Source organism: Mandrillus leucophaeus, unplaced genomic scaffold, assembly GCF_000951045.1.
Source record: "Mandrillus leucophaeus isolate KB7577 unplaced genomic scaffold, Mleu.le_1.0 Scaffold544, whole genome shotgun sequence".
In the NCBI taxonomy this organism is placed as follows: Eukaryota; Metazoa; Chordata; class Mammalia; order Primates; family Cercopithecidae; genus Mandrillus; species Mandrillus leucophaeus.
The window spans coordinates 1,020,231-1,031,273 of record NW_012105853.1 but is presented as its reverse complement, the minus strand read 5'-3'; the positions used below and the strand labels follow the sequence as shown (position 1 = coordinate 1,031,273).

Here is an 11,043-nt window from a genome sequence, read left to right as displayed (position 1 = left end):
GACCCGAGTGGACCTCAGGTCTGGCCAGGTCGCCATTGCCATGGAGACAGCAACAGTCCCCAGCCGCAGGTTCCCTAAGTGACTGGTTACTCTTTAACGTATCCACCCACCTTGGGTGATTAGAAGAATCAATAAGATAACCGGGTGGTGGCAGCTGGTCGCACTCACCGCCTTCCTGGTGGACTGGCTCCTGGTGGCTCTGCTGCTGCTGTGAGCGGGCCCCTGCTCCTCCATGCCCCCGGGTCTCCGGCTGGGTGGGCTTGGCCATGGTCAGTGTGAACGCGCCCCTCGGGGCTCCAGTGGAGAGTTCTTATGGTAAGTGGGGCTGGGGGGAGACGGGACAGGGTGGGGCTGCGGTCAGCTTTGGGAGGCCGTGGGACACCTCCCCGTGTGTTTCTTATGGGCCCAAAGCCCCTCCTAGAACTCCACTGGAAGGGCAGGAAGCCCCACGGAGGCAACGTGACTGCTTCCCTAAGCTCTCAAGCCGGGGCATGGCCTGTTTGGTGCGAGAAGTGCTGGGAGGGGCCCAGAAGCCCTGAGGCAGGAGCTTGGATCATTTTGTCTGTCCAGAGGCCTTCCTGGGAATGCATCTCGGTGGTCTTTTCAAAACCCCACAGAGGGTGGGGCTTGGAAGCACCGTCCTGCTTCGCTGCGGGGCAAATTGAGGTCCACCGGGAGAGCCTTGCTGGGCCTAGGTCACGTTGCTGGTGCATTGTCAAGCTGGGCGTGGGACCTGGGCGCCTGGGTCCCTCCACACCTCCTTTGGCTCTGGATAATGGGAAGGAGGTAGAAAGCGCCGCGCAGCGTGGAGCGCTGGAAAATGGGAGTATCTTGTGCGGACACGTGAAACTCAGATGCAGGGCAAGAAAGCATGTGTTACTGGGAGTGAAAGGCTCAGGCTCACTCCTTAGGGTGACCCCCACATTGGAAGTAACCCAATGTCCCTCAGCAGAGGGAAGACAGGTAAATAAAGCTTGAGGCGTCTTTACAATGGAATGCTATCCCATTGTTCAAGGAAAAAACGCATATCTGTGTGTGACAAGGAAGAACCTCTCAGTTACATTAAGTGAAAACGGTACACTGAAGAACTGTATAGTTGCTGATAGTGAAACGGATATAGATGTATACATGTACATACACGTCATAGATGTATATATGTACACACACGTATACATGTACATTCCATGCATATAAAATTCATGGAATGACACGATGAAATTGTTGACAGGTTTGTTTCTGAGGAAGGAAATTCAAGAGAATCTTTTATCTTTTGGGGACGCATTTTGGATTTTTAAAAGTTGGGTGCATTTTATAAACCTGTTCAAATCACACACCCGCACAGAACTTGGCCTCTGGAATCCAGTAGACTTCGGGTCTAGTTGTGACTCTGTCGCACGACTCAACATTCATGTGCCTCTTGCTTTCTTTCTGAAGTGGAGACAGGACTAGGAGGTGTCTTAAGATCACGGTGGATGCCGTGGGGAGAAAGGGTGATACCACGCGCGTTGCAAAGATGTAATCAACATTTATGTCATCATTTGCTGAAGACAGAGGGCCAGTGAATGACAGAATCAGGGCCTGATCTCCTGACTCTAGTCAGGCAGAATCTGCTTTGACCCCCATCAAACAGGAATATGTGATGCACTGGAAATGGCAGAGGCTGAAGAAACCAGCAGCCTGGGAACCCATCCCACATACCAGCTGTGTGACCTTGGGCAAGACACTTCCCCTCTCTGAACCTATTTCCTCATCTGTAAAATGAAGATAACAACAGGACCTATCTCCCAGAGGGTGGGGAGATTAGAGGAGATAGCATAACTAAAGGGTGAGGCCACCCTTAATCCACAGTTTTAAGACCTAGAGTAAAGATGCCAATGGATGACTTGGTTGAACCTGTGGCTAGAGGAAGACATGGTCTCTCAAAGGGGCCAGACAGCTTCTGGAGAAGGACAGCCCAGGTCATAAGGCTAAGCTAGGGGTGAACAGAAGGCCCCACAGTGTCTCTTAAAGGATGATACAATAATATAACCTGACAGCCTTTCACTGTCTCCCAAGTTTCTGTACCTTGTAGGGTGTCCTCATATCTCTTCATCTCTGCCCCTGTGTCGTACTCATTATATAGCAAGCATTCAGCAATTATTAGAATGGTTGCATGTATCGATGGGTAGGTGGGTGAATGGATGGATGAATGGGTTAGTGGATATTCTACTATTATCTCTCAGACAGCTGTTTCATTTTCCAAACAGCTGTCTGAGATAAATAATATTGTAATCTCCAAGGACAGAAGAGAAAACTAAGGTTCAAGATTAAAAAAAAAACCACACACACACACACAAACAAAAAATATCATGACTCGAGACCTGACACAATCCAACTGTTGCTGGCCCTCTGCTCTAGGCCACAGATATAGCTGGATAGAGAAAGGAGAACTCCAATGACCTTGCAGCACATCCATAAAAAATGAGCACCTTTGTCCTGGGGCAGTGGAACATTCGCTGCAGTGTATATGTAACTGTGTGTATGTGTGTGAGAGTGGCTGAAAGACCCTGATTTGATATTTTTGATAAAATACATCTGGGTTAGCATCCTAGCATCCTAGATCCACCTTTCTTAAAAAAAAAAAAGAAAAAAAAAAAAAAGCTGTGTGGTCTTATGAGTCAAATCATTACTCCTCTCTGAGCCTCACATGCTTTATCTGTAAAATGAGCTAGTGAAGTCTGCCGGGAGGCTCCACAAAAAAAAAAAAAAAAGAAAGAAAAGAAAGAAAAAAGAAAAATTCACTTTCTGAGAAAAGAAACAAGTGCTCCGAGGAAACAAAACCCCTCTCCCAGGCCGGGCGCGGTGGCTGACGCCTGTAATCCCAGCACTTTGGGAGGCTGAGGCGGGCAGATAACTTGAGGTTAGAAGTTTGAGACCAGCCTGGCCAACATGGCAAAACCCCGTCTCTACTAAAAATACAAAAATTAGCCAGGCATGATGGTACGCGCCTGTAATTCGAGCTACGCGGGAGGCTGCGGCATGAGACTCACTTGAACCTGGGAGGTGGAGTTTGCATTAAGCCAAGATCATGCCACTGCCATTGCCACTCCAGCTTGGGCAAGAGAGCAAAACTCTGTCTCAAAAAAACAAAACAACAAAACAAAAAACAAACAAACAAAAAAATAAAAAACCTTCTTCTGGGGTTCCCTAATGGGGATAACGTGAATCATCTTCTAAGATGACTATAGTAGAGGTGCATTGGTGAGTCAGGGACATGGCACATAGCACAGCCTCAGTTAGAGACAGAGGGAGACATGGCTGTTATGAGGATCAAATGGAAGAACACATGAGTGCTTAGAACAGTGCTGGGTCCAGAGTAAGCACGCAAGAAATCATCGTTGTGGTTTCATGTTTTTGAGCTTTAGCAGGACGCTAAAGAGCTGCTCTTTGGTGTGGTGATGCTGGGCGGACTTGGCCCTCCCTGGACTGCCGGTGCTTCCACGGCACACTGGATTTGGCTTTGCGGTTCTCCTCATGGCTCTGATCAGATAGTTGCTGGTGTGAATTGTGGACCGGTGCTTCCACGGCACACTGGATTTGGCTTTGCGGTTCTCCTCGTGGCTCTGATCAGATAGTTGCTGGTGTGAATTGTGGACCGGTGCTTCCACGGCACACTGGATTTGGCTTTGCGGTTCTCCTCGTGGCTCTGATCAGATAGTTGCTGGTGTGAATTGTGGACCGGTGCTTCCACGGCACACTGGATTTGGCTTTGCGGTTCTCCTCATGGCTCTGATCAGATAGTTGCTGGTGTGAATTGTGGACCGGTGATTCCACGGCACACTGGATTTGGCTTTGCCGTTCTCGTCATCACTCTGATCAGATAGTTGCTGGTGTGAATTGTGGTGTCTGGCTCTCCCACCAGACTATAAACTCCGTGAGCTCTGGGACCTGAGTAGTTGGTTCAGCCTTGTTTGTCTCACAATGTCTCACATGGTGACTGGCACAGAAGAAATGCTCAATCAGCATTTGTTGGATGAGTGAAATGATGGGCTGAAAACAGCGCTACAGCGATGATCATCAGTGTCAGCCAGATCCCACTCTCTTCCCTTCCTTCCTGTCTGCCCTCCTCACTGCATTGGCTTTGGTCCTTGTATTTGCCCCATTATAACCCAAGCTGGCTGTCCCAGCATCAGTTGTTATGTCTGGACTTATGTGCCTGAAGCTACAGGCAGGAGGAGAAGAGGTTTTCCTCAGTGCCCTTGTTTCTTTTATCCAAAAGCAAAACTTCCCCAGAAACCCCCTGGTTCAAGGAAAACTGGGAAGACAAGTATGTAGTGGGAAGAGATGGGAAAGCCAAGACAGGCCTAGACCAGTGATGTTTCTCTTGGGGTGTGGCACACTCCTGCTTCAAACAGAACTGAGGCTCTGGTATGAGTGAGTTTCTCAGCCTTAGCACTGTTGAAATTTTGGCCTGGAAGATTCTCTGTGGTGGGGGGGGCTGTCCTGTGCATTGTAGGATGTTAAGCAGCATCCCTGGCCTCTACTCTACTCCCTAGGTGCCAGTAACATCTCTCCCCATCAGTTATGCCAATGAAAAATGTCTCCAGAAAGCCAAATGTACCCTGGAGCACATATAACCCCAGGGTGTTATAGGAGAACAAGGTAGTTCTAGGGAGTGTCTACCACAGTGGAGTAGAGTAGACTGTGACTCTTGTGGTGTTCTGCATTGAGTGCCAGGACCTTGCTCAGTGCCAATCTGGGACTACCCTGAGTAACTGTGAGGATGAGATGCTAAGCATACATATCTGTGTGCTAACCTGACTCCTGGCCTTATGACTTTTCTACCCTTATTTTCCTTTCAACAAGTTTCCCTTGGTTGTTTATTTTGCTTCTTTGGTAGTTGCCCATTTCTGTAAGTACCTCAAATCTCCTTGTAGGAAGGGTAGGTGGTTAGGGGAAGGATGGATGGACAAATGATGTGATGAGTGGGGAGATGAAAAGATGGTGGGTGGGTGGATGGATGGATGGATGGATGGATGGATGGATAAGAAGCGGTGGGCTGAGGTGGTCTGGAATAGCAGCACCTTCAAGTGCTCTAGACAGGACAAGTGAAGAGATAGGGGATGTCAACAATCTTCCATCGGGGCAATACTGCATATCTGTTTTTCAGTGCCGGGTGAGCCTAATTTTTCCAGCTATGTAGGCCTAGTCCCTTTGACCAATAGCATCAGCTTGAGGACCAATCCGAGGCCATTGTCGGAGACAGTTTGGTGATGTGGCTCTGCCCCTTGAAGCTCTGTGATGATGGTGCTTTGCTTCAGTTCTCTGTTCCTCAGTTTCTTCACCCATCAAATGAACCTTGGTTGTTGTGAAGATTCCATGAGCTAATGAAAGAGAAAAGGTAATAGAAGCTATAACAAATATGCTGTGTCCTTGTGAAGGGTGGATAGGCCCAAAGTCGAGTAGGACCCCAGATGCTGGCTGGCTATGGGACTGTGTTCAATATCAGGCTATGGCAGTTCCCACCCTTCATTCTCAAAATATGGCCCCTCTCCAGCCCTTCCCCAATCTCCCTCCCACATCACCTTCCCATCCTACCTCAATTCAGTCTTCAGCCCCTATGATTCACAACCCTGGTTGCACATAGGAAACTTTTTAAAACAAATTTTGGGACTCCACTCCAGACCCAGTGAATCAGAGTCTCCTGGGGTGAGTTCCAAGAATCTGTAATTTTTTGAGCTCCTTATGTGATTTAGGGTATGCAGTTCAGTTGAGGTATGGAAACCACTGCCTCACTTTGTCCCATTTAGTAAACAGAGGAACTAGATACCCAGAGTGCATTTTGCCTCCACCCAGAAGCCTCCCGTATTCATTAATTCATTGTTCATTTGTTCATTTGTTCAACAAACTTCCACTGGAGGCTTATGGTATTTAAGGCATTTTGTAAGGCACTGGGGGAACACAGGAGGATAAAACTCTGTTTCATGTGGTGGCTCATGCCTGTAATCCCAGCACTTTGGGAGGCCGAGGTGGGTGGATCACCTGAGGTCAAAGACCAGCCTGGTCAACCTGGTGAAACCCTGGCTCTATTAAAAATACAAAAATTAGCCAGACATGTTCGTGGGCCTCTGTAATCCCAGCTACTTGGGAGGCTGAGGCAAGAGAATCACTTGAACCCAGGAGGCTGAGGTTGCAGTGAGCCAAGATCATGCCACTGCACTCTAGCCTGGGCGACAAGAGTCAGACTCTGTCTCAACAAAACAAAACAAAACAAGCAAACAAACAAATGAAACCAAAAAAAACAACTTTGCCTCAGATCTTCAACAGTACCCAGTTTGGCGGGTAGACAGACAAGCCAGCAGCAACCAAAGACAGAGTGCCATGATAAGGACAGAGAAGGCACCATGGGATACAGAGGGACTTAGGAGAAGGGGAAGGGGTCACCGACTTCTTGACCCTGGAGGAGTAGACTGATATCTAAGCTGGAACCTAGGTTTAGCAGGAGTCAGCTGGGAGAAGAGATGGTGGAGAAGAGTGTTCCCAGCTGAGGGAACAGCATATGAAAAGGCCTGGAGCCTGGCCACACACCGCTCTGATTTTACTTGTATTTGACTGCAATTAATTCCGTCCTTTACTGAAAGTATCTCGAGACTTGTCTGGTTGTTTCATGATTGATTAATCTTGTTCCTAAAAGCATGCTGAGGCTGGGCACAGTGGCTCATGGTGGATTACACGCCTGTAATCCCAGCACTTTGGGAGGCTGAGGCGGGTGGATCACTTGAGGTCAGGAGTTCAAGACCAGCCTGGCCAACATGGTGAAACCCAAAAATTAGCCGGACATGGTACCAGGTGCCTGTAATCCCAGCTACTCAGGAGGCTAAGGCAGGAGAATCACTTGAACCCAGTTGGTGGAGGTTGCAGTGAGCCGAGGTCACACCACTGCACTCCAATCTGGGCAACAGAGGGAAACTCGTCTTTAAAAAAAAAAAAAAAAAAAAGCCTGCTGAGATGCTTAAGTGAAGGAATTGCACCTTCCGTTTTTCCTGACTCATATGCCTGTAGCATAAGGAAGGAAGGAAATTTGTTTTCATTTAAGTTCCTTTTATGTAATGGGCAAGATGCTAGCTATTTGATATGTTTTCTCCCATTTAAGCCTTTTTCACAATAGCCCATCCAAGTAGGAAGTATTATCTCCATTTTGTAAACAAAGAAATTGAGATTCAGAGTTGTTAAGTTGCGTTTCCCTGCATCACCCAGCAAATAGGTGATTTAAATCTACTGTGACACCAAATCTTCATTCTTTCAGTTATCACGTCATAATAACATCCAAGGGGGCTGGGTACCATAGTGGTTAGCAGCTCAAGTCAGGCTGCCTGGGTTCAAACTACCACCTACTAGCTGTGTGACCTTGAGTAAATGACTCAATCTTTTTTTTTTTTTTTTTTTTTGAAACGGAGTCTTGCTCTGTTGCCCAAGCTGGAGTGCAACGGTATGATCCTGGCTCACTGCAACCTCTGCTTCCTGGGTTCAAACAATTCTCCTGCCTCAGCCTCCTGAGTAGCTGAGATTACAGGTGCCTGCCACCATGCCTGGCTAATTTTTTGTATTTTTAGAAGAGATGGGGTTTCACCATGTTCACCAGGCTAGTTTTGAGCTCCTGACTTCAAGTGATCTACTTGCCTGATGATTCAAGTGATTACAGGCCTGAGCCACTGTGCCCGACCGACTCAATCTTTTTTGCCTCAGTTTCTTCATCTGTCAAATGGGGCTGATGATAATACCATTTACTTCATAGGGTTGTTGTGAGAAATAAACAAAGTCAATATTTGTAAAGTGCTGAATGTCTAGTACATAGAAAGTGCTATGTGAATTTGAACTATTATTATTATTATACCTATATAGTGTGCACCTACTACATGCAAAGGATTGGATGCTTACTAGGTGCTAGCATCGTTGTAGAAACAACAGAGATGACTAAGGAATAGATAACTGGTCCCAGGATGCAACTGTCTCTGGCTGGAGAGTTAGGACAAGGCTTTGTTAAGAGCCTTCTGGGGCCCTGGGATTCCCAGGGTCTCCTTTTGGGGGTGCTGGTTCATAGATGTTACAAGGGGACTGTGTGGCTCCTTCACAGAGGAAGAGGCAGATGAGAGGCATAGAAAGGGAGGGGACAGATTTATCCTCATCAGTGACCTGGGCGATGGCTCTGGCCCTGACCCTACGTGGCTGTTTGTGACTTCACTCAAGTCCTCCTGCTGTTTCTCCATCTCCTCTTTTTTTTTTTTTTTTTTTGAGACAAAGTCTCAATGTCACCCAGTGGCTCTATCTCTGCTCACTGCAACCTCCACCTCCCGGGTTTAAGCAATTCTAATGCCTCACCCTCCAAAGTAGATGGGATTACATGTGCGCGCCACCACACCTGACGAATTTTTGTAGTTTTGGTAGAGATGGGGTTTCACCATGTTGGCCAGGCTGGACTCCTGGCCTCTTGCGATCCTCCCATCTCGGCATCCTAAAGTGCTGGGATTACAGGTGTGAGCCACAGCACCCAGCCTCCGTTTCCTCTTTTGAGAAACGGAGGTATGACAACCACCTGGTTCAGCGGTCGTCACACGGTATTCCCTGGGTCCTAAGAGTCAGGAAAGATGCTGCAGGGTTCACTTTGAGGGTAATGTGGGTAGGGACGTGTTCAAATGGACTAGGGCTTAGCCTCCCCCCACCCTTTAACCTCTGGCTCCATCACAGACACTTCTTTTTGACTTTTGTATATTTCTTTTTATTTTATTTTATTTTAGAGACAGGGGTCTCACTATGTTGCCAAGGCTAGCCTCAAATTCCTGGGCTCAAGCAATCCTCCCACCTCAGCCTCCCAGCCCCTGGGATTACGTGCTCATGCCACTGCACCCGGCACTCTGTTTTGACTTTTAAATGAAATATTTATTGGAGGGTCTCCACAGTTCAAAACTACTTGGAAAATCAGAAGACCACACCAGTGTGTTTCAAACTGCAATCTTAACCCAGGAATAGGTCATGCAATTTTTTTTTCTTTTTTTTTTTCTAGATGGAGTCTTGCTCTGTCACCCAGGCTGGAGTGCAGTGGCACGATCTTGGCTCACTGCAACCTCCGCCTCCTGGATTCAAGCAATTCTGTGTCTCAGCTTGCTGAGTAGCTGGGATTACAGGTGTCCGCCACTATGCCCAGCTACTTTTTGTATTTTTACTAGAGACGGGCTTTCACCATCTTGGCCAGGCAGGTCTTGAACACCTGACCTCGTGATCCACCTGCCTTGACCTCCCAAAGTGCTGGGATTACAGGCGTGAGCCACCGTGCCCGGCTGGTCATTCAATTTGTTGGGGTTGTATTAGTTCAGGCAATCTAGTTTATGTAACAAGCAAACGCAAACTTTAGGTTAGAAGTTTTTTGACCTCTGTGGCATAGTCATCCAGGGACCCCTAAAGTCACCCTAGCCCAGGGAGACACTTTCACTTCTACTCACATTCCATTGGTGAGAACTAGTCACATGGCCCTTGCCAAATGCAAAGGGGTCTGGAAGATGTGGTCCATAGCTGGGCGGGACTAGCTCTAAAGTTCGGAAAGGGGAGCATGAATTCGTTGGTACACAGTTGATTGTCTCTGCAATAGGGTCATGCTCATACATCCCTCCACACACACGTTAAATATGTATAACAAGTGTAAATATACTATTTAAAAAATTATCTTTTTTTTTTTCGGTTTGTTTTTGTTTTGTTGTTGTTTTGAAACAGGGTCTTGCTCTGTCACGTGGGCTAGAGTGAGCCACAACCATGGTTCACTGCAGCCTCGACCTTCCAAGCTCAAGCAATCCTTCCACCTAAGCCTCCCAAGTAGCTGGGACCACAGGTGCTTGCCACCATGCCCAGCTAATTTTTTTATTTTATTTTTTTGTAGTGACAGGTCTTGCTGTGTTGCACAGGCTGGTCTCCTACTCTTGTCCTCAAGCGATCTTCCTGCAGCAGCCTCCCAAAATGCCGGGATTACAGGTGTGAGCCACCGCACCTGGCCTTTACAGTTTTTTTTTAGATAAAATGTTTCCATAAAAAAGTGCATAGACAGACACAGAGATAGCAATAAAGCAACTGTGACAGAATGCAACCAGTTGGTGAATTTAGGTGAAAGGATACATCAGTGCTCACTATACTAGTCTTTCAAACTTTAGTTAAAGTTTGAAATTTTTCAAAGTAAAATATTGGAGAAAATGAAATTCTCAAAATTTGCTAGACCTATAAATAGAATAAAACAGTAAGATATAACAAAAGTAAGATTTGGCCAGACACAGTGGCTCATGCCTGTAATCCCAGCACTTTGGGAGGCTGAGGTGGGTGAATCACTTGACCCCAGGAATTCAAGACCCGGCTGGGCAATATGGCAAAAACCCACCTCTACAAAAGACACAAAAATTATCTGGGCATGGTGGTACACACCTGTAGTCCCACCTACTCGGGAGGCTGAGACAAGAGGATGCTTGAGCCCGAGAGGTGAAGGTTGCAGTGAGCTGAGATTACACCACCACACTCCAGCCTGGGTGACAGAACATAATCCTAGTGCTTTGGGAGGCCAAGGCAGAAAAATCGTCACCACACCTGACCTTAAAAAATATTTTTACTGAACTATAACACTCAACACAGAAAAAGGTGCAAATCATCAATGTATCACTTTATGAAATTTCACATTTTAACAAAAGAATGAAATAAAATAGAAAATATCATAGAGCATTTCATGTAGTAAGAGTAAGATACCTATGTTTTTGAAATTTTTGTTTTATTTACATATAGTTATGGATTTGTGCTTGTGGTTGTGATAATAGCAAAAATTTATGGAGTACTAACTGGGGTTTTATACATATTAACTCCTAATTCTCAAAATGTCCCTATGGGTCGGGCGCAGTGGCACATGCCTGTAATCCCAGCACTTTGGGAGCCTGAGATGGGTGGACCACTTGAGGTCAGGAGTTCAAGATCAGCCTGGCCAACATGGTGAAATCCTGTCTCTACTAAAAATTCAAAAATTAGCTGGGCATGGTGGTG

General features: G+C 46.8%; 1 protein-coding gene across 2 annotated transcripts in view; it reads left to right on the top strand.

Moving 5' to 3' along the window:
• The first annotated feature begins 262 nt into the window (after positions 1 to 262).
• HNF4A (hepatocyte nuclear factor 4, alpha) overlaps positions 263 to 11,043 on the top strand; it is an 85,441-nt gene continuing 74,660 nt past the window's right edge. For both annotated transcript variants that reach the window (XM_011997646.1, XM_011997645.1), the window contains exon 1: positions 263 to 315. In XM_011997646.1, coding sequence (XP_011853036.1) covers positions 267 to 315 — 49 coding nt within the window. In that variant the 5' untranslated portion in view covers positions 263 to 266. The remainder of the gene's footprint in view (positions 316 to 11,043) is intronic.